General features: G+C 37.4%; 1 protein-coding gene across 2 annotated transcripts in view; it reads right to left on the reverse strand.

Moving 5' to 3' along the window:
• The window catches only part of HIKESHI (heat shock protein nuclear import factor hikeshi), a 41,215-nt gene that overhangs the window by 2,449 nt on the left and 15,204 nt on the right, over positions 1-23,562 (reverse strand). Inside the window, exons 3-4 of one of the 2 annotated variants that reach the window (XM_032357210.1) lie at positions 6,655-6,806; positions 4,475-4,505 (exon numbers count right to left, since the gene is read on the reverse strand). In XM_032357210.1, the coding sequence (XP_032213101.1) occupies positions 4,475-4,505; positions 6,655-6,806 (183 nt within the window). The remainder of the gene's footprint in view (positions 1-4,474; positions 4,506-6,654; positions 6,807-23,562) is intronic. The other variant, XM_032357209.1, reaches the window with a different exon arrangement.

Below are 23,562 nucleotides of genomic sequence, written 5' to 3' on the forward strand. Positions count from 1 at the left end.
GGCCTTAGGCCTAGCAGATATTAGTAAGACTTTTACTGGCAAAGGGACAGGCAAACTAACTGGAATAGAACAGAGAAACCAGAAACAAGTCTAAACATATGTGACAACACGATATATAACAAAGATGCTATTAACTCAGTGTTTCAAAAAGAAAAAAGACTAGCTTTTAATTAAAGCTTTAGTACCTATGAGAACATAACACCTTCAAACATTAGGATAACATAGGAACGACTTCACCAATGCAAAAAATAATAATAATAATTACAAAAGAAACAACTGATTGTCTATACAAAAATATAATGTCTACATGCAAAAGATGCCAAAACAACATTAAAAGACAAGCAACATGCTAGGAGAATTACAGCATCTAGTACAGAAGACTTTACCCAGAATACATAAAGGCCTCTTCCCAGAAAGTTAAAATTAAAAAGTGCCAAAAAATACAATAGAAAATTAGGCAAAATATATAAATGGTCAGTCAATTCCAATTACAAACACAAATGAGGTCAAAATGAGAAAAGACGCTCAACTTCACTAGTCACCAAGAAATACAAACCAAAACAACAGTGACATTCAAATTTCACCCAGCAGTTTGGCAAAAATTTAATGTCTTAAAACAAGTATTAGTGAGACTATCTATTAATATGGAAATGAAAAAACTGTCTCGGGCGCCTGGGTGGCTCAGTGGGTTAAGCCGCTGCCTTCGGCTCAGGTCATGATCTCAGGGTCCTGGGATCGAGTCCCGCATCGGGCTCTCTGCTTGGCAGGGAGCCTGCTTCCTCCTCTCTCTCTCTGCCTGCCTCTCTGCCTACTTGTAATCTCTCTCTCTGTCAAATAAATAAATAAAATCTTTAAAAAAAAAAAGAAAAAACTGTCTCATTCATACAATGACATACTATACAACTATACAAGTCTATTAAAATAGACTAGATTTATTCCATGTATCAAGACAGGTAAATCTTAAAAATAATGCTGAGTGAACAATACCAAGTTGTACAAATCTGTACAGTATACCATTTATAATCACTTTAAAAACATGCAAAGGGGTATTAAGTCAACAAGAATGGAAAAGAGAAGAAACAAAAAAAGGACTGCAACAGAGAAATGAAAAGAATTTCTACAATAATGGTTAAAGAAAAGAATACCTTGACTACAGTTATGCAAAAGACCCAGAAAATAATCAATCCACAGAAGAACAAAGAAGAGTTTCAAGAGCGATGTTTCCAAAACAAATTTAAAATTGCTTTTTAAAAATATACTGAAGGGACGCCTGGGTGGCTCAGTTGGTTAAGCAGCTGCCTTCAGCTCAGGTCATGATCCCAGCGTCCTGGGATCAAGTCCCACATCGGGCTCCTTGCTCAGCAGGGAGCCTGCTTCTCCCTCTGTCTCTGCCTGCCACTCTGTCTGCCTGTGCTCACTCTTGCTCCCTCTCTCTGACAAATAAATAAAATCTTTAAAAAAATAATAATAATAAAAAATAAAAATATACTGAAGGGACGCCTGGGTGGCTCAGTTGGTTAGGCAGCTGCCTTCGGCTCAGGTCATGATCCCAGCGTCCTGGGATCGAGTCCCACATCGGGCTCCTTGCTCCGCAGGGAGCCTGCTTCTCCCTCTGACTCTGCCTTCCACTCTGTCTGCCTATGCTCGCTCTCGCTCGCTCTCTCTCTGACAAATAAATAAATAAAATCTTTATTAAAAAAAAAAAAAGTTGGTTAAAATATACTTTACAGGAATTTATACTTGGCAGAGTTTGGGCATAAATGAGATGTGGATATAGCAACTGACACAAAGGAAAAAAATGAAGCATTTATTAACCAAGGAAAATAAAAATTCATTCTAGAAAGGAAATGTAACCATAGTACACCTGGCTCAGTTCTGAAAAATATTTACCTGATCATAATACTGAAAACTCTAAATATTAATTTAGTGAAAATCTATAATAAAAAGGTGTGGGGACATCTGGCTGGCTCAGTTGGTAGAACATGCAACTCCAGGTTGTGAGCTCAAGCATCACAATGGGTGTAGAGATTACTTAAAAATACAACCTTTTAGGGGTACCTCAGGTGGCACAGTCAGGTGTCTGAGTCTCAGTTTCAGCTCAGGTTGTGACCTTGGGATCATGGCACTGAGCTCCCTATCAGGCTCTGCCCTAGGTCTGCTTGAGATTCTGTCTCTCTTTTCCCTCTCCCTCCCTATCCTTCTCTCTCTAAAATAAGTAAATTAATTTTAAAAAAATAAGATCTTTAAAAAAAAAGGTAGGGAGAAAAGACAACTCTGAATGCTGGAAAGCAGAGGAGTAAGAGCACTGAATCACATTAGGTATGGGGAAGTCGGTGGAAAACACCTATAGCAAATCAACTGGTTAAAAAGAGATTAAGCAAGTTTCTTCTGACACATGGAAGTAAATACAAGAAGAAACAGGTAAAGTAAAAAAAGTGGGAGAGGCTGAAAGTGACTGCTTTTGAGGAACAGAGTAAGAGCAGAATATAAGAAGTATTAAGAGGACAACTGTTCTGCATGTAAAACCATCTATGTTTTAAGCCATGTTCATGTACTATTAATAAAAACTACATGGAAGTAACAAGAGTAACTAAGAGAATGTATCAGAAACATGATTTAACAAATAATGCCATACATATTTTGTGGATACTTAATGAATGTTCCTTTTAAAGTACTAATACAGGATGGCAAAGATAATTTGGTTCCAAGAGTAGCTAACTGGGGAAGAACTGGAAGAAGAGAAACATGCCAGCAAGCTGTATCAGAAATACTTTTTTTTTATTAGTAGCAAATTTGGAAAATATCAATTAAACCTAGGTAGAAGACACTCAGAAGTCTTCATATATATTGCATTATAAAGAGAGCTCTACGAGGATAGCTATTATTTTGTCTAGCTATTTGTATTTGTTCATGCTTAGAAAACTCCTGGCATGCAGTAGGCATACAATAAATACTGGAGGAATGTACTTTCCTACATATGTAAAATATTTCATAATAAAATGTTTAATAAAAATATGTATGATTTTAAAAGCTCAAATAACTTACATATATATAGAATAAAAAGTCTCCTTGCCCATTTCCATAGATAACATCACTTTGGTATGCATTTTTCAGACATTTTTCTAATACAGTCTATATGAGATACTACTAACTCCTGATTACAACTTGCTTTTTCAGCATAGCAGTTTATTTTTTTAATTACGGGGGAGAAAAAAGAATTAAGACCCAGACTCTGTCATTCTTAACTCAGCCTGTTCTCAAGAAATCATTTGAGAAGTCTGACTTTAAATTCATGGCCACAACCCTCAAGAGTATGCTGCCCAGCAAACTCATAAGGGGTTCCCTAGTCCATTCACCCTCTTCCTCTCCTAGAGGACTTGGTTAATAATCCTTTTCTTCAAATTTCCAAAACTTCTTTCCCCTCAATCTTAGCTAAAGACCTTGTTTCCTGTTTCACTGAGCAAAGTGAAGGTATCAAGAGAAAACATGCACAAGTTCTCATCACATTTAACAACCCTCCCGCATCTGTATTCATATAGCCATTCCTATGAATACTATGCATTATTCAATCTAATGTGCTCTCATTTCTATTCAAGGAGTTCAGCAACTCTCTCCACTCTCCTGCAACATCAGCTTTAATGCTTCATTCTCATCAAACATGGTGTAATATCTCCCATTAAAAACAGTAAAAACAAACAACAAAAAAAAAGTAAAAACAAAAAAATCCTGTCCCACTGCCCCCTCAAGCAACCAAACCATTTATCTGCTACCCTCTGTAACCACACTCATCAAGAGTCATCTATATTCACTGTTCCCACTTCCTCCTCTCCAACTCACTCCAAACTCCTTCTACTCTCTGAACTCAGTTTTCTAACTTTTTAATGACCTCCATCTTGCTGAGTCCACTGGATACTTCTTAGCCCTCATTTTAACTCATTAGCAGTGTGATACTATTGAGGCTTCTTGCTTCTTAAAAACCAGTCTTTGCTTGGCTTCCAAAACACCACTTTCTGGGTCTCCTTCTACTTCAGGCTGCTCTTTTTCTTTGTCTTCATCTCTTCAGCTTCTCAAATTTGAAATGGCCCCAGAGCTCAGTCAATAGCCAACTTTTCCATTTAATTACTTCCCTAGTAATCACACACCCTTCAAAACTTTGGATATTATCGTTACACTGATGACTCCCACATTTTTATCCATATCCCAGAACTCTCTCTTGAACTCTACACTTGTCATCTCCAGCTGGATATCTAACAGGTATCCCAATTATAGTACAACCAAAATCCAACTCCACTGATTCCACTCCCAGCCCATACTTGCTCTTTTCATAATATTCCTGTGTTCAAATTCCTCAAGCCAATATCCTTGGGCTATAATTGATGTCTCTCTTTAATCTCAGACCTTTCATGTGATCCACATCATGAAACACTACTGGCTCCATCTTCACATTAGTTCCAGAAATCAATTACAGGCATACCTCGGACATATTGCAGTTCAGTTCCAGACCACTGCAATAAAGTGAGTCAAATGAATTTTTTGGTTTCCTAGTGCACATAAAAATTCTGTTTACACTATACTATAGTCTACTAGGTGTGTAAATAGCATTATGTCTTTAAAAATGTACATACCTTCATTAAAAAATACTTTTTTGCTAAAAAATGCTAAACATCATCTGAGCTTTCAGCGAGTCGTAATCTTTTTGCTGGTAGAGCGTCTTGCCTTGATGTTGATGGCTGCTGACTGATCAGGGTGGTAGTTTCTGAAGGTTGGGGTGGCTGTGGCAATTTCTTAAAATAAGACAACAATGAAGTTTGCCTCATGGATTGACTCCTCCTTTTACTTGAACCCTTAGAGGCCATTGTAGGATAATTAATTGGCCTAATTTCAATATTGTTGTGTCTCAGGAAATAGGGAGGCCCAAGAAGAGGGAGAAAAACGCAGAACAGTTGGTAGGTGGAGCAGTCAGAAAATACACTTATCGATTAAGTTCTTCATCTTATATGGGCAGTTTGTGGTGCCCCAAAACAATTTCAATAGTACTAAAGATCACTGGTCACAGATCACCGTTACAAATACAATGAAAGAGTTTGAAATGTTCCAAGAATTACCAAAACATGACAAAGAGATACAAAGGGGGCAAACGCTGCTGGAAAAACAGCACCAACAGATTTGCTCCATGCAGGGTTGCCACAAACCTTCAGTATGTAAAAAACACTATACCAGCAACGCGCAATAAAGTGAAGCGCAATAAAACGAGGTATGCCAGTACTTTTAATCACCTTCACTTCCACCTCCCCAAACTTCCCTGGTTCAAGTCATTATCATCTGTCATCTAATGTTCACAAGAGCCTAACTGACTTCTTCCTTCCCACAACAGTGTCTACCCAAAATGCGAAAGTGATCCTTTAGAAATATAAGTTAGATCCTATTACTCTTCTGCTCAAAACTTACTTCTTCTCTTCCAGAGAGAATTTGAGTCAAAGTTCTTATAGGGGACCCTGGGTAGCTCAGTCAGTTAAATGTCTGCCTTCGGCTCAGGACATGATCCCAGAGTCCTGGGATCGAGCCCAGCATTTGGCTCCCTGCTTCGTGGGAAGGCTGCTTGTCTCTCTCCCTTTGCCCCTCCTCCTGCTTTCATGTGCACATGCGCTCTCACTCTCTCTCTTTCTCTCGTAAATAAATAAAATCTTTTTAAAAAATTAATCAGGGGCGCCTGGGTGGCTCAGTGTAAAGCCTCTGCCTTCGGCTCAGGTCATGATCTCAGGGTCTTGGGATTGAGGCCCGCATCAGGCTCTCTGCTCAGCAGGGAGCCTGCTTCCTCCTCTCTCTCTGCCTGCCTCTCTGTCTACCTGTGATCTCTGTCAAATAAAAAATTTTTAAAAAAATTTTTTTAAATTTAATCAGAATCCTTATAAAAGCCAATGAGGTACCATATGATTTTATCCTGCAGCCCCCTCCCCAATTATCTCCCATCTCTCACCCTTGCTCACTCTACTCCAATCACAAAGACCTTCATATTACTCTTCAGATTTCTACCTTCGAGATTCTGCATTAGCTACACCTCTACCTCCATTATTCTCCTGTTCAGGCCTTTGCCTTAAAGAGGTTAAAAGTCAACCATCATGGAATTATGTCACTTTAAGCTCCATGAAGACAAGGATTTTGCTTATCTGGTTCACAACTGTATACCCACAGCCTAGCATACTAACTGGGAGGGAATAAGAAAAAGCTAATATTTAATCCCATTTTAAAATCACTTTGAACTATTTCACCAGTATAAAAACAAGTCTCATCAAAGCATTTACAAATTTTAAAATACCTATAGAAGAAAGCAGGCAAACTTAAATTATCCATGGAAGCCAATAACTTACACCATACATGTTTACCTTCATTTTTACATGTTTTCAATCACCAGGTTAGTTTTTAAAGTACATATCTGGAGGGCACCTGGGTGGCTCAGCTGGTAAGGTATTTACCTTCAACTCAGGTCATGATTCCAGGGTCCTGAGATTAGTCCTCTATCAAGCTCCCTGATCAGGGGGAACCTGCTTCCTGCCCCTTCCCCCTGCTCGTGCTCTCTCTTAAATAAAAATCTTTAAAAGAATATGTAGAATTTGGTTTAAAAATTTTTTTGGAAGATAATGTGTATTGCATTACCTGAGTGAATGAGTCAACTGAGGATACAGCAGCATTGCCTACTGGAGTCTGCTGAGCCAAACTGTCCAATAATTCCACTGAAATTCCAATCTGAGCAACAGATGGAGTCCGGACAATATTCATGGCTCCAAAAGGGTGTTGGCTTCCTTCTCCTGAAAAAAATTAACATGTACCACAAATTTCAAATTTAACTTGTAGTTATAAAAATTCCTTTGTAAGTATGTGGAAAACCTCTGATCTACATTCACTAAAAAATGGTTATATGAACATTTGTCTCTTTTCAAAAAAATGTAAAAGGCTAGTTTTTATCACATTAGCAAAGAGTAAGAAAACTAAAATTTTCCCCACCAAAAAAACAGCTGTTACTTTTCAAAAACATATTACAATTAATGTAGGTAGAAACAGAAAGTAACAGAATAAGAAAAATAAATACGCATTAATTATATTTAAAAATTCTCAAAGCTAACTCCAAAGAAAGGATATTTTTAAAGATTTTTTAAAACTAGTTTTAGCATTTTCTCATTATTCCACTAAAGAAAGATCTTAAATTACTACTATTACTGACAAATGACATGTCATATTTTACTAAATGTCATGAATCACCCCATATAACACCTGATGTTATCAAACAGGCAATAAAAAAGCTTATAACCGAAAATACTTAGTAACTTTTTCCCTTTAAAAATCAGTGTGGGGGCGCCTGGGTGGCTCAGTGGGTTAAAGCCTCTGCCTTCAGCTCAGGTCATGATCCCAGGGTCCTGGGACTGAGCTCCGCATTGGGCTCTCTGCTCATCAGGGAGCCTGCTTCCCTTCCTCTCTCTGCCAGCCTCTCTGCCTGTGATCTCTGTCAAATAAATCAATCCTTAAAAAAATAAAATAAAATAAAAATCAGTATGTCATTAAGTATACACCTGAGCCTGTAAATGCCATCTAAATTCTATGGGGAAAATAGAGGCCAATTTCTTTAATCTACATAAGACAATCAGAAAAGTTAGTCTGAAGGAAAAAAAAAATCATACAATAGATTTTGGTTATCTGCTGTTTTCACAGGACTATAAAATGTTTAACCAAATAAAGAAGAACAAAAACCTGGAGCAACACATATTCCTAATAACGAGAATTCTCCTTACAAATATCAAAACTCTCCTTAAATTTTCAAGCACATGAATAAAAACTTACTATTTATTCTTCTGTGATTTAAAAATACACACATACCTGTCACTAAATAGAACTAGTTTAAAATAATTTTAGTATTTTTAAATTAACTGTTTTATTATATTTTATATTTCCATATATTTATGAGTTTTCCAGATTTATTATTTCTATCATTGTGGTTAGAGAACACACTTTGTATGATTTCAGTCTTTAAATACATGGAGACTTGTTTTACAGTAACCTAACATATGGTCTATCCAAGAAAATGCTCCACGTGCATTTGAGAAGAATGTGTTCTGCTGTCGTTGGGTAGAAAGTTCTATGTAAGTCTGTTAGGTGTGGGTGGTTTATAGCGTTCAAGTCTTTTTTTTTTTTTTTTTAAAGATTGTGTTTATTTATTTGAAAGAGAGAGACAGAGCAAGAGAGGGAACACAAGCAGGGTTAGTGAAAGAGGGAAAAGCAGGCTCCCCGTCAGGCAGGGAGACCTATGCAAAGCTCAATCCCAGGACCCAGGATCACCTGAGCCAAAGGCCGACACTTAACCACTGAGCCACCAGGTGCCCCTCAAGTCTTCTATTTCCTTGATGACCTTCTGTCCAGTCATTCTATCCATTACTTAAAGTAGGGAATTGAAGTTTCCAACAAATATTGTTCAACTATTTTCTCCCTTCAATTCTGCTAAGTTTTGCTTCATGTATTTTGAGGTTCTGTTGGTAGGTGCAAACAAGTTTAGAACTGTTATTAACTTTCTGATAGACTGACCCTTTTATCATTATATAATGTCTTTATTGCGCATAATAATTTTTGTCATACATCTATTTAGTCTGGCTTTAGTCCATCCACTCAAGCTCTTTTAGTTACTATTTGTATGTATCTTTTTCCATCCTTTACTTTCAACTATTTTGTGTCTCAATCAATAGCTGGATTATGTTTTTTTATCCATTCTGCAAATTTCTGCCTTTTAATTGGAGAATCTAGTTTTGTGTTAAATAGACACTTGCTAGTGTACCATTTTATACCATTTCTTTTACTATATATTTTTTGTTTTCCCCTTAATGGCTACAGTAGGGATTAGTATAAATTTCTTAATTATAACAACCTAGTTTGGATTAATGCCAACTCAGTATCAGTAGTAGATAAAAACTTTGCTATGTAATTTCTCTCCCTATGTGTTGTCATAAATTATTTCTTTATACATAGCATGCCCATAAACATAGTTTTACAGTTTCCATTTTTAAGATTTTGAGATAGAGCAGAGCCAGTGAGTGTGAGTGAGAGAGCAGGAATGGGGGGAGGGGCAGAGGGAGAAGCAGACTCCCCACTGAGCAAGCAGGGAGCCCAATGCCGGGCTTGATCCCAGGATCCTGCCATCATGACTTGAGCCAAAGGCAGACACTTAACCAACTGAGCCACCCAGGCACCCCACAGTTTCCATTTCACAAAATTGTTTTTTACATCAAATAGGGAAGGAAAGAGTTATAAACAAAATGTACAATACTGATTTTTATGATAAACTAGTTACCTTTACCTGTGTTCCTTTTGCCTTCATGGGAATTCAAATACTGTCTCATACCCCCTCTTTTCAGTCTGAAGGGCTGGCTGTCTTTAGTCTCTCTTATAGGCTTAGTCTTGGAGTAATGATTTTAACAGTTTATCTGAGAATGTCTTCATTTTTTTTTTAAGATTTTATTTGAGAGAGAGCACATGTGGCAGGAGGGGCAGAGAGGGAAAGAGAATCTCAAGCAGACTCCGAGCTAACATGGAGCTCAATGCAGGGCTGGATCTCATGACCCTGAGATCATGACCTGAGCCAAAATCAAGAATCGGACATTTAAATGACTGAGCCACCCAGAAACCCTTCTTCATTTCTGATGGATACTTCCAAAGGAGAATTCTTGTCAGTTTTTCATTCGGCGCTTTATACCATCCCACTGTTTTTTGACTCCACTGTTAATGGAAACCAGCTGTTAATCTTACTAAGAATCTTGTCACTTGATGAGTTGCTTCTTTTGCCATTTTCTCTTTATGATATGTTTTGGTATGGAGCTTATCCTACGTGGAGTTTACTTAAATTCTTAAGTGTATAATGTTTCTCATCAAATTCAGAAAGCTTTAGGGCACTATTTCTTCAAGTACTCTTTCCACCCCATCTCTCTCTTCCTGCTGGGACTGCTAATGTGCATATGTTGGTATACCTGACGGTGTCTCAGAGATTGTTCATTTTTCTTCTTTTTCTTTCAGCTTTTCAAGTTGAAAGGTTCACATTCTTCAAGTTCATGGATTCTTTCATCAGCCTACTCAAATCTATTGAGAACCTGTAGTGAACTCCATCTGCTGTACTTTTAAGCTCTATCACTTATGATATCACATATGCTATACTTTTCAGCTCTATCACTTATGTTTAGTTCCTTTTTATAACTTCTCTATTAATATTTTCTATTTGATGGCATGTTATTCTCCTGGTTTCCTTTAACTCTCAGTAAATCCAATGTTATATGTTTCCTAGGGACAGATTCTGTTCATTTCTTCTCTGAAAGGGCCATATATTCTTATTTCTTTGCATACTTTCTTTTTGTTGAAAACAGGATGCTGAATATTATAATTCAGCAAGTCTAGAAATCAGACTCCCCCCCTCAGGGTTTATTGTTAATATTTGTTGTTTCCTTAATAACTTCTAAACCAATACTGCGAAGTCTGTATTTTTTGTCATGTGCAACAAGTGAGAGACATTTCTATTGGCTTAGTGGTCAGGTGGTGATTAAAAAGATATTTCCTTAAAAGCGTGGAACCCCAAAATTCTCCCAGTCTTTATAGATGGGTTCTATGTTTGGGACATCCCTTTAATACTAGCCAGGTAGTTTTTCAACTCTGCGTTAGCCTTCACTTCCTGCTTATGTATAGCCCCGAAGTTAGCCAGAAGTGAAAACTTAGAACCTTTTTAGTTCTTTCCTGAGCATGTGCATAGCCCTAACTGTATACGGTCTTTGAGGTTTCCAAAAATTTCCAGGTACAAGAACTCAAAGCCCTTATTCCCCAAAGTATCTTATTTCAGGGTACCTGGGTGGCTCAGTTGGTTAGACATCTGCCTTCAGCTTGGGTCATGATTTCAGGGTCCTGGGATCAAGTCCTACATTGGGATCCCTGCTCAGTGATGGGTCTGCTTCTCCCTCTGCCCCTCCCCCCTGCTTATGTACTCTCTCTCCCCCCTCAAATAAATAAATAACCTTAAAAAAAAAAAAAAAGCACAAAGTATTTTATTCCCAGCCTTTCCTCCCAAGCTTTGTAGTCAGCCTATTTTTGCCTCATTCGTTGTCAGTGCGTCAGGCAGCAATGACCGGTATTTTTGCAGGTAAATATTTTTGACAAATACTCCCAGATTGTCAACTCTACTGAGATAAAGGAAAGTCTTTTTGATTACCCTTCAAGGGAGTGTGCTTCTCCCTCTCTTTGACCCTTCCCCTTCAAACTCCCCTCTACCCAGCTCTTGCTCTCTTGCTCATGCTTTCTCAAATATTTTTTTTTTAAGTGTGCCAATCTCTGCTCTAAGTAATTCCATCACTCTTCCGTTTTCTTATTATTTCAAACTTTTTTTTCTTTTTTTTGCATGGTTGAGAGCAATTGATGAGTAATGATGAAATAATTCCTTGGATGAAAAAGCAAAATGTTTCACAATATAGGAAAAACAAGATTACCAGTATCATCAAATGCATCTTAGATTTGTAAGATGGTCCAGCAGATTCATATAGTGATTGCAAGATAGAATGACTTTTTAAAAAATATACAAGCAAAGGTGGTCTCTATTCTTTAGAAGACTTCTACAACAGAATAAAACTAAAAAACTAAAAGGAAATCCACTGGTAAAGATATTGTATGTGTGCATGGCAAGAGAGACTAACCTCTTTACTTCATTTCTATTGATAGCATGACACGCCTGAAATTACATTTTCCACTCATGCATAGTTCAAGAGCAATGTAACTACCAAAGGTTTATCAACAATAAATATTTTAAACCAGATAAAGCTGCTAATGTATCTGACATTACAATATGTCTTGAATTTGATTGTCTAAAATGTATTTAATCAAGCAATATTTCCCAAGTATCTGAGTCCATCACTGTGCTCTATACATTCTAAAGAACACACAGTAAAAGATACAAACAGTCCCTACTCTCAAGGAGCTTACATTCTAATGGGAAAAGTAACAGTTAAACTTTCTGAGTAGATTTCATTTTCTTCATAATATCTTTCCTAGATCTTTCTATGATTTTACAAAAACATACTAACTATCCTTGAGTACAAACTATATGCCAGGCACTTTTACACATTTTGCATTTGTTATTTCTAACGGCTGCAAAAAACACCTGCACTATAGGTATGAAATCCGTTTTACCTGAAATCCCAAGGTGAAGTAACTTAATCAAGACTACATAGCTTAAAAAAAAAAAAAAAAAAGACTACATAGCTAGTAACTGATATTCAAAATGAGTCTATCAAGCTCTAAAGCTGAAGCTCATTCTAGTTCATTATCCTACCTGTTTATACCAAATTCCATGATATGAACTCTTCACTGATTTTTATGCATCACTTACTTCAAAATAAGCCACTCAAGAAAGCAAGCCAAGAAATGTCAGAAGTAAATGGTTCCCTCCCACTCTGGCGCACTAGCCCTATTTTCATTTGAATAGGCTGAGTAGCATCTTGAACTCTTGTCCTTCCTAATTCCCTTGACAAGCTCAACCCAGTTTTAAAACAAAAACTAGAGTAAAAATTTCTTCCTGGCAACTGAGTTACATGAAATTAGAGGAGACTATATATGTCATGTGCACAGAAAGCCGAAGTGATGACATTAAAATATGGCTGCAAGCCCAAAAAGAAAAGAGCAGAAGTATACAGGAGAAATTCAAATGATGATTTATAAGAAACTCTATTTTTAACGTTTCTTAAAAATTCTTCTTGGCTGCTAAGCCTTTTTATATGGTTATTTTTAATGTCACTGTCATAACAAAGAAAGGCTAAGGAACTATGCCAGATTTAAAGACTAAAGACAATTAAACGTAATGCACAATCCTAACACAATCCTAGATGGAGGTATAATGCCTGTTACTAATGGCATTATTAAAAAAATTGGCAACATTTTAATGTATATTGTATATTAGACAAGAGTATTATATTAATACTAAGTTTGCTGAATTTGATAATGATACTATGATTATATACGAGAATATCTTTGTATAAGGAGACATATTCTGATGTAGTTAGGAGTCATGGAGCATAATGTCTACAACTTATTCTCAAGGTTTCAGGAAAAAATACACACACACACACACACATGCTCATATATATATCTCGGAGAATAATAAATAAACTGTAGCAAAACTGATGAATGTGGGAGAATTTAAGAATTCTTCATACTATTCTTGTCATTTTTCTCTAATTTTTAAAATTATTTCTAAGTAAGTAAATAAAATTATTTCCCAAAATAGTTGTTTTAAAGAGCATTTTTTAATATTTGAATAGGGATACTTCTAGAATTTCATTCCAAACTAACAATACCTCAAAGTAGGGCCAGGGTAAGAAAAAAAAAAGAGGAAAGAAAAGAAAGAAAGGAGGAGAAGGAAAAAAAGAAGATAAAACCCTACCGTAAGGTGCCCAATTTACTCTGAAGACCTGAAACATTGAATTACCTTTTTCCCTAACAAGAGTATTCTATGAAGTTCTACTACATTCAGTACTCTATTTATTCATATAAATATATGATCTCTCTTCTTTAGACCACAGGGGATTTGAACAACTATTTCTTATTCTTCTATTAAGTACAATCACATGTTAAAGTGCTACAAACACAATAAAAAGTACTTGTCAAGTTCCATGTAAGTTTTTATTATATCTGACCTAATGTCCTACTCCCCCACCTGCTCTTCCAATCTTGGCCTCTTCTGTTTCCCATTCTCCATATAATTCTCCACTGCAGATGTCACTGGAACTCTCCCTGACTGAGGCATTGAACCATTTCCTCATTGTTTCGTGAAACACTTTACAAATAGTTAACCTACAGAGAAAAGGAAGGTTTTAAGTTGAACTCTGTGTGTATGAGAGTACGTGGATGTGGCTAAAAAAACTCTTCAAATAGATATGAACTCCACAAGTATTTACCTTTGACAGACATATGTATATAACTGTGCATAAATATGAATGCAAGTTCTTTCAGTTACATATTTTTGGTAAGAAAAACTGCTTTCACCTTCTAAATTTGGAATCAAAATTTTAAACTTTTATTTAAACACTGTACTCATGTTCCCTAAATACTGTGAACCAAAACTTCTTAAAGTTAACATTACATGGCATCTCATTATTCACACTTGTTACAGGTTTTAACAGATGTTTAAATCATTATAAATGGACACAAGCACATATTATGTGAATGCTGAGTTTTCTTAGTCATCTTACAATTTAAGGATCCTATTAAGACTACGCTTTCAGGGGGTGCCTGGGTGGCTCAGTGGGTTAAAGCCTCTGCCTTCAGCTCAGGTCATGATCTCAGGGTCCTGGGATCGAGCCCCACATCGGGCTCTCTAATCAGCAAGGAGTCTGCTTCCTCCTCTCTCTGCCTGCCTCTCTGCCTACTTGTGATCTCTGTCAAATAAATAAATAAAATCTTTAAAAAAAAAAAAAAAAAGACTACACTTTCAGAATTCAAGGAAAACAATTTAAGAAAAAAATTCTAAAAAGCACTGTAAAATCTGACAACATTAATACAGAACTAGAAAGAAATACTTTAGTATATGTGGAAAATGGGATTTCCAATGAACTGGACACACATCAAAAACATAAAAATTAATACATCAAAAACATAAAAATTAGGGGCGCCTGGGTGGCTCAGTGGGTTGGGCCGCTGCTTCAGCTCGGGTCATGATCCCAGAGTCCTGGATCAAGCCCCACATCAGGCTCTCTGCTCAGCAGGGAGCCTGCTTCCTCTCTCTCTGCCTGCCTCTCTGCCTACTTGTGATCTCTGTCAAATAAATAAATAAAATCTTTAAAAAAAAAAAATCACCAAAATGTGATTTTTGCCATATGGTTATCATTATATTCAGAATTTCACTAATTAGACCAATATAGCAAGGAAAACGGGAGATAAAACCCTATAAAAATGGCCAGATCCAGTTTCATAGTTGTCAAATTATAGATGTTTACTTTGTTAATATTAATTTATGGTACACTGTGAAAAGTTAACAACCAATATCATAATCCTTAAAGGAAGCACAAAGAAAATAATACACGTCAGGGCACCTGGGTGGCTCAGTCAGTTATGCATCTGCCTTCAGCTCAGGTCATGATCTTGGGGTCCTGGGACTAAGCCCATGTAGTGCTCCTTGCTCAGTGGGGAGTCTCTCCTTCTTCTGCTCTTCCCCGCCTCTCATGCTCTCTCACCTCCCCCCCCCAACAATAAATAAATAAAATCTTTTAAAAAGAAAGAAACTAATACACCTTTGTAAAAAACCAACATAAGAAATATGGATTTAAAAAAAAAAAAAAAGGGGCCAAAAAAACTCCAGATTCAGAAGCTAATCTGAAAAGGCTATATCCAATCTGAAAACTCCAAAGAGCAAGGTAAAAATTTAAACCTAGTGTATCTATAACATTAAATATTAATAGACTAAGCATCTCATTTTTTAAAAGATTTTATTTATTATTATTTGACAGAAACAGCAAGAGAAGGGGAACACAAGCAGGAGGAGTGGGAGAGGGAGAAGCAGGCTCTTTGTAGAGCAGGGAGCCCTATGCAGGGCTCGATCCCATGGCCCTGGGATCATGACCTGACCCGAAGACAGATGCTTAATGACTGAATCACCCAGGTGCCCTATAAGCATCTCATTTTAAAGGCAGAGAATATAAGAACAAGTTTACAAAAAACAGCATCTAACTATATACTCTTTACAAGGGCCACACAGATGTATGTCAAGAAGTAAAAAATGTAGAAAAAATAAAGCATGTGAACACTAACCATGAGAAAGCCAGAAAAGTTATATAAATTTTAGACAAAATAGACTTCAAGAGAATAGCATTACTAAAGATAGGGGTATTTTATATTTTTAAGAGCCAATTCACCAATCTTAAACACTCATAAAACAGAAGAGAGTACAACTGTTTTACCTTTTATTTCTTTCTCTTGTCTCGTTGCACTCTTTACTGCCTGTATTTAACATGGTACATAAAGGCCTGGGCAATGCAGCAAGGCAATAAAAAGAAATAAAAGGTGTCAAAATTGGAAGGAAATAAATAAAAACTTTTTCAAAGGTATCATCTATACAGAAAATCCTGGGCAGCACTAGAATAAAGGAATTTAGCAAGACAGTTAATATGTTACCCTTTCCTTCCCCTTTCAGGATACAAAGTCAATGCACAAAAAATTGTGTGACAACGTGAAATGCTATTGAGTATGAGGAGCAACAGAAACTCATTCCTTGTTGGTGGGAATGTAAACACATAAAGCCACTTTGGAAGAGAGTTTAGCAGACTCTTACAAAACTAAACACACTCTTACCATAAGATCCAGCAATCATGTTCTTTGGTATTCATGAAAAGAGATGGAAACTTCAATGCAGATAAAAACCTACACATGGATGTTTAAAGCAGCTTTATTCGTAACTGCCGAAAATTGAAAGCACCAAGATGTCCCTCAGTAGATAAATGAATAAACTGTGGTACATCCAGACCATGGAGTATCGTTCAGTACTACAAAGAAATGAGCTATTAAGTGAAAGAAGCCAATCTGAAAAGGCTATATACTATACTGATGCCAACTACATGACACTGAGGAAAAGGCAAAATCAGAGACACAATAAAAATTCAGTGGCTTCCCAAGATTGGGGGTTAGGGGGAGTGTAAGATGGCAGAGAAGAATAAGCAGATTTTCAAGGCAGTGAAATGTATGAAAGTATAACTATAGATACAGGTCATGAAACATTTATCCAAATCCAAAGAATGTACAACACTAAGGTAATACACCCTAATGAACCCTAAGGTAAACTGGACCTTAAGTGATTATGATGATTATGATTTGTCTGTGTAAGTTCATCCTTGGTTTTTGAAAGAAAAAAAAAAAATATTCTGGTGAATGATGTTGAAATAGGGTAGACTACATCTATATGGGAAATCGATGTACCTTCCTCTCAGTTTTGTTGTAAAGCTAGAACTGCTCTAAACAATAAAGTCTTTTAGGGGCGCCTGGGTGGCTCAGTGGGTTAAACCTCTGCCTTCAGCTCAGGTCATGATCTCAGAGTCCTGGAATCGAGCCCCACATCTGGCTCTCTGCCCAGCAGAGAGCCTGCTTCCCCCTCGCTCTCTGCCTGCCTCTCTGCCTACTTGTGATCTCTCTCTCTCTGCCAAATAAATAAATAAAATCTTAAAAAAAAAAAAAAATCTAATTTAAAAAAATAAAATAAAATAAAATAAATAAAGTCTTTTAAAAAAGTCAGCTGTACTTCCATATACTAGCAATAAAACAACTGAAAATTTACAGGATGTTCAGAGGCTTATGAAAAAAAAAAAAGCCGGGACGCCTGAGTGGCTCAGTTGGTTGAGCAGGTGCCTTTGGCTCAGGTCCTGATCCCAGCATCCTGGGATTGAGTCCCACATCGGGCTCCTTGCTCGGCAGGTAGCCTGCTTCTCCCTCTGCCTCTGCCGCCACTTGGCCTTCCCGTGCTCGTGCTCTCTCCCTCTCTCTCTCTCTCTGGCCAATAAATAAATAAAATCTTTAAAAAAGAAAAAAAAAAAAAAAGGCCAAAATGTCCAACAAGGAAAAAGTAATAATAAATAATCAAACCATAACTTATCAACAAAATATATTACTATACTATCACTTAAAACACATTAAAACAAAACAAAACAAAACAAAAAAACCATATCCTCTACATCAGTGTTTCTGAGAGCCTTTTAACTCATGTCACCTTATCCCTTTAAAGAAACATAAAAATTTCATCTTGTTACCAGTCCAGCTCATCTGAAGATCAGAATATGTCTGTTTCTCACTTTACTTGGTTAGTAGGGAAAAAAGAATGGAAAAGAAGGAAAAACTAAATACTTAATACTTTTGGAACACATCAAAATTTCAAAACCCATTATGGAATAACATTAAATAAAAACGGCACAAAACAGTAGTTACAGGCATATGAACTATATATATACACGTAAGACAACGGAAATTTGACTGTATTTTTCTCCTTAAATTTACTTTGGGAAAAGAAAGGACTTAATTTTGCTTAGAATAGTGAACTAAAAACCTGAGTATCTAGGGCGCCTGGGTGGCTTAGTGGGTTAAAGCCTCTGCCTTCAGCTTAGGTCATGATCCCAGGGTTCTGGGATCGAGCATCGGGCTCTCTGCTCAGCGGGAGCCTGCTTCCTCCTCTCTCTCTCTGCCTGCCTCTCTGCCTACTTGTGCTCTCTCTCTGTCAAATAAATAAATAAAATCTTTAAAAAAAAAAACAACAAAAACCTGAGTATCTAGATCCTAATTCCTCCTCTGTTTTAGAAACATTATGTAATTTCTAAATCTCAAAATTTTCAACAGCAAAAGTAAGTAGATTAATTTTTTTTTTTTAAGCAGGCTCCATGCCCAGTGTGGAGCCCAATGAGGAGCCTGAATTCACAACCCCGAGATTAAGACCTAAACTGAGATCAAGAGTCAGATGCTTACTGATTAAGCCACCTAGACGCCCCAGATTAAATTATTTTTAGGGCCTTCCATTCTAATACCCCACGGCTTACTCTGTTACTATACTTGGCCAGGATATGTTCCCTTCGTTTTTTTATGTAGTACCAAGTACACTGTACCTTTATTATGACTTTCTAAAAACTGCCATGAAAATTATGATCCATTATCCACATTCAGTTCCCTTTCTCCAGGCCTCCTATCCCATTTGTTTTAAAGGCCATTCTAATCCAGGAATTCAGTTCCACTTCTAGGGAGTTTCTTCTACAGAAATACAGTGCTAGAAAATATGTACAAAAGATATGTGTAAGAATATATATTGTAGCAACGGTACTAAAACAATTTAAAACAATGGAAACAATCCATATTTCCATCAACTGAGAATTAAACAAACAACGGTATTGCCATGCAACACTCAACTGTTTCAAAGAAGCTGATCTACACATAACACATAAAAGTTAACAGACTCTCTTCTCTGAGCAAAATACTGTAACTTCTCCGAAATCCAGCCTCTTAAATACCAGACATTAATAACACCTTCTTCTGGGTTTTCATGTGTATCAGCTATTTAAACCCATCAAAGCCTAGCACAATGCACTGCACAAGCAGATATTCAGTATTCAGTATATGTTACCCTTTCCTTTATCCTTCAATCATTATAAAATCTTCCTAACTGGATTCTCCGGCTCTAATCTTAACAGATTCTCCAAGCCACTCTGGACAATAATTTTCCTAAAACATCATTTTAAATAGTATCACTCTCTTGCTCAAACACTTGCCTACCAGGAAAAAATTTTAACCACCACACAACAGCTCCATTTAACTTTTAAAACCTTACCCCTCATAGCTCTCAAATAGGAGCTTATCACGCTGCCCTTAAAAGTCTGCCTCCTCACTGCCATTTAGAGACACAATACACATTACCTTTATGACTCTGATCATTTTCAAATGCAAGTCTCATCCTCCCACTGCCAGCCCATCCAAATCTATTCATACTTCAAATACATACTGCAGACTAACCTTCCACAAAGCCATTTTAAAATTATCTCAGTTTACTAATCTGTTCCCTTTGAATACTATCTTGGAGTGATCGTAATATTCACAGATGCACACGCACGCGCACACACACAATCATCATTGACTTTGACACTCTGCTAAGAGTGAAGTCGATTTTCAGTAATTAGTTGAGAATGGGATAAACAACAAGGTCTAAACTACATAAGCAGGTACTTTTCTGTAATTCATTTAATAGAAATGCCTAAAATAACTGCCGGTTGATTTCCCAAGCTTTTACAATGTAAACAGACAAGCTGAAAATTATGGTATAGAATTATTGACAATATAGTCCCTAGCCTGTACTTTTCATCTCTATGACCTACCTAATTTATAACTGGAAGTATGTACCTCTTAATCCCTTTTATCCATTTTGCATATCACTCCACCCACCTCCTCTCTGATAACCACCAGTTTGTTCTCTATATCTAAGAAACCATTTTGTTTGCTCAGTTGTGTGCTTTAAGATTCCACACCAGTGAAATCATATTGTATTTGTCTTTCTCAATCTTATTTCACTTAGCAAAATACACTTTAGGTTCATCCATGTTGTTGCAAATGGCAAGACCTTTTTTTTTTTTTTTTTTTTAAATAGCTGAGCATTACTCCATTGTGTGTGTGTACACACACACATCTTTATCTATTGATGGACACTTGGGCTGCTTCCATAAGAAGCTTCTAGGTAAAAAGTACAGCACAGGGAATATAGTCAGTAATGTTGTAGTAACATTGTATGGTGACTGCACTTACGAAGAGTACTGAGTAGTGTGTAGAATTGTCAAATCACTAAGTTGTACACCTAAAACTAGTACAGTATTCAATAAAAAGAAAAAAAAATAATGTAAGACAGTCCCTGAAAAAGGAATTGAGAGCCACAGTGTGAAATGCAAAACAAAAGAAGCAGCAGCTATCTTAGGCCTAGACATATATAGAGTTTGAAGGGGAAAGGGGCAAAGATTGATTCAACCCCTAAGATGAGTATACAGTCTAGATTAGTTAGAACACTACTTCATTTGATGTTACGCTTTGGTTTGATTTACAGTGTTTGGTTTCTGTTCACCAGGGAACTTCTGTTCACAGTCTGAAATATTTTATTCAGTCAGTGTTGCTGGTGGGATGGGGGGCAAGATCATGATTAAAGAGATGGAAGGAGGTACCAAAAAGGAACAATAATAGAAAAAATAACACTAGGAAATGCTTTTAAGTTTATATTGCACATATATAGCCAATAGTTCATTGAACCCGCAAAGCGATATACGGAAATAGGGAAAAAAATCATGGTATAGGCGTGCCTGGGTGGCTCAGTGGGTTAAGCCTCTGCCTTCAGCTCAGGTCATGATCCCAGGGTCCTGAGATCGAGCCCGGTACTGGGTTCCCTGCTCAGTGGGGAGGCTGCTTCTCCCGCCCCCCCGCCTCTGTCTGTTTGTCATCTGTCAAATAAATAAAATCTTTAAAAAAAAAAAAAATCATGGTATAGCAAAAGACCTTTAGTATCTATAGCTACCCACTTTTAATATAAGTTCCATAAAATAAGTTTTAATTTTGTTAATATTCCTTTGTGTTAATTTGAATGGACATATGCTTCTTACTAAAGAGAAGAATCTCCTTACACAGAACTCCCAGTATTTCATAATTTTTACTAATTGTTTGGTTAAATATCTCTTCCATGTTATGAAGACCAAGGATAGGACCTGAAGACAAAATTTTAATAGACTCATTTAAATAAACTTCTTAAATTCTCCAATTCTTCAACCACCAACTTTTATCTCCTAAGCCTGTGGTTTTTTTTTTCAGGATTTCTGTAGGACTGAAAGGAGGAAGAAAGAAAAGGAAGAATCTTTTTGTTTCTTAATACCAAACCCTTTATTTTCAAGTTTAGTCCTATCCTAATTGTTAACCATCATCCCCAGATTGTTCCAGCATCAGCTTAAAAATGTATTCACCAGGGGCGCCTGGGTGGCTCAGTGGGTTAAGCCGCTGCCTTCGGCTCAGGTCATGATCCCAGGGTCCTGGGATCGAGCCCCGCGCATCGGACTCTCTGCTCAGCAGGGAGCCTGCTTCCTTCTCTCTCTCTCTGCCTGCCTCTCTGCCTGCTTGTGATCTCTGTCAAATAAATAAATAAAATCTTTAAAAAAAAAAAAAAAAACAAGTCGCTCTCCCACCCTCAAGTGCTCCTTAGCTAGGTTTGCCCAACATAGTGAAACTTACATCCTTAGGCTTGAAAGGGCATCTCAAAGTTTCAAAAATATACACCCATTAAAAGTCAACCTATTCTTATACTTTAATATTACACTATTCTCTAATATTAACATTTATATATATAAAGTAAGAATTCTAATACTTTAGGACTGACAAGAGTCCAAGATGGCAAAGGAGTGGGAGACCTTGATTTTATCTGGTTCCAGGAATTCAGCTAGACAGCTTATCAAACCATTCTGAACACCTGCGAACTCAAACAGAGACTGAAGAAAAGAACAGCTGCAACTCTATGAACAGAAAAGCAACCACATTCCACAAGGTAGGAAGTACAGAAAAGTGAATCCAAGGCAATATACAGGAAGACAGACTGCGAAGCTGGGGGGGGGGGGGGAGAACCTTCGCTGGGACGCTGTGGTCTCAGAACACTCAGGGTCACAGGAAGACTGGGAGTGCCTGAGTGCCACAGAACTCCCAGGCATCAGAGCAGGGACGCTGGCTGTGAAGAGTGAGCTGAGGAGTGGGCTCTCAGCACGGGATTGCCAAAAACTGTGACCCGCAGCAGTCCGACCACTGCTCTTCGAGCAGGGACCCAGCAAGCAGCAAAACCGCAAAGACTCCCCTTCTTCTCCCAGGAGGAATAGAGTGGGTATGCACAAGAATCTGCTGGGTTTAGAGACTCCAAACTGGGTCCTGGGTCTGAGAGAAACACTCAGTCACAGGCTGGGTGAGCACAAAGTGTGGGCGGAGACCACAGAGACCAGAGTGATTGACTGCTTTCCTGTGAGGGCACACTGCAGAGTGGGACCCCAAGCTATTAGCTCCGGGACAGAGACTGGGAGGCCACCAATTTCATTCTCATCCTCTAAATCCGCTCAGGAAAGCCTTCAGGTAACAGAAGGAACATAGAGCAAACCCGAGCAGAACACTTAGCCTGACCCCTGGCAAGGGCAGTGCAATTTCACCAGGAGCAAAGACATTTGAGAATCAACCCAACATGCCCCTTCCCCAGAAGAGGAGCAAGAACATCCAGCCAAGATCAAATACCGATCAATGAGAACTGCAAAACTCCAGCACTAGACGATTACAGCACACAGAATTCATGGCTTTTCAAAATATGAAAAGAGCCCAGATGTCCATCGGATGTCCATCAACAGATAAATGGATAAAGAAGAGGTGGGTGGATGAGTGGGTATGTGTGTGTACACATATATACATACAAAATGGAATATAATGCAGCCATCAAAAAATGAAATCTTGCCATCTGCAACAACGTGGATGGAACGAGAGGTATTACACTAAGTGAAATAAGTCAATCAGAGAAAGACAATTACCATATGATCTCACTGATATGTGGAATTTAAGAAACAAGGCAGAGGGTCATAAGGGAAGAGAGGAAAAAATCAAACAAGACAAAACAAGAGAAGGAGACAAACCATATGAGACTCTTAATAATCTCAGGAAACAAACTGAGGGTTGCTGGAGTGGAGGGGGTGAGAGGGATGGGGTAGCTGGGTGACAGACATTGGCGGGTATGCGTAGTGATGAGCTCTGGGTATTTTGTAAGACTGATGTATCACAGACTGTACCCGTGAATCAAATAATACATTATATGCTAATTTAAAAGAATAGTAATTAAAGAAATAAGAATTCTGATACTTCAGACATCCAAAAAGTGCTTTTCCAAACTTAGTACTAAAAAAACAACCAGAACATTTAACATTTTATCATTTGCTTAATGCTGATATGTACTAAGTCTCTAAACATTTTAAGCTGCTTTATTTTTCTTTAATAAAA

This window comes from Mustela erminea, chromosome 9 (assembly GCF_009829155.1).
Source record: "Mustela erminea isolate mMusErm1 chromosome 9, mMusErm1.Pri, whole genome shotgun sequence".
Taxonomy (NCBI): Eukaryota; Metazoa; Chordata; class Mammalia; order Carnivora; family Mustelidae; genus Mustela; species Mustela erminea.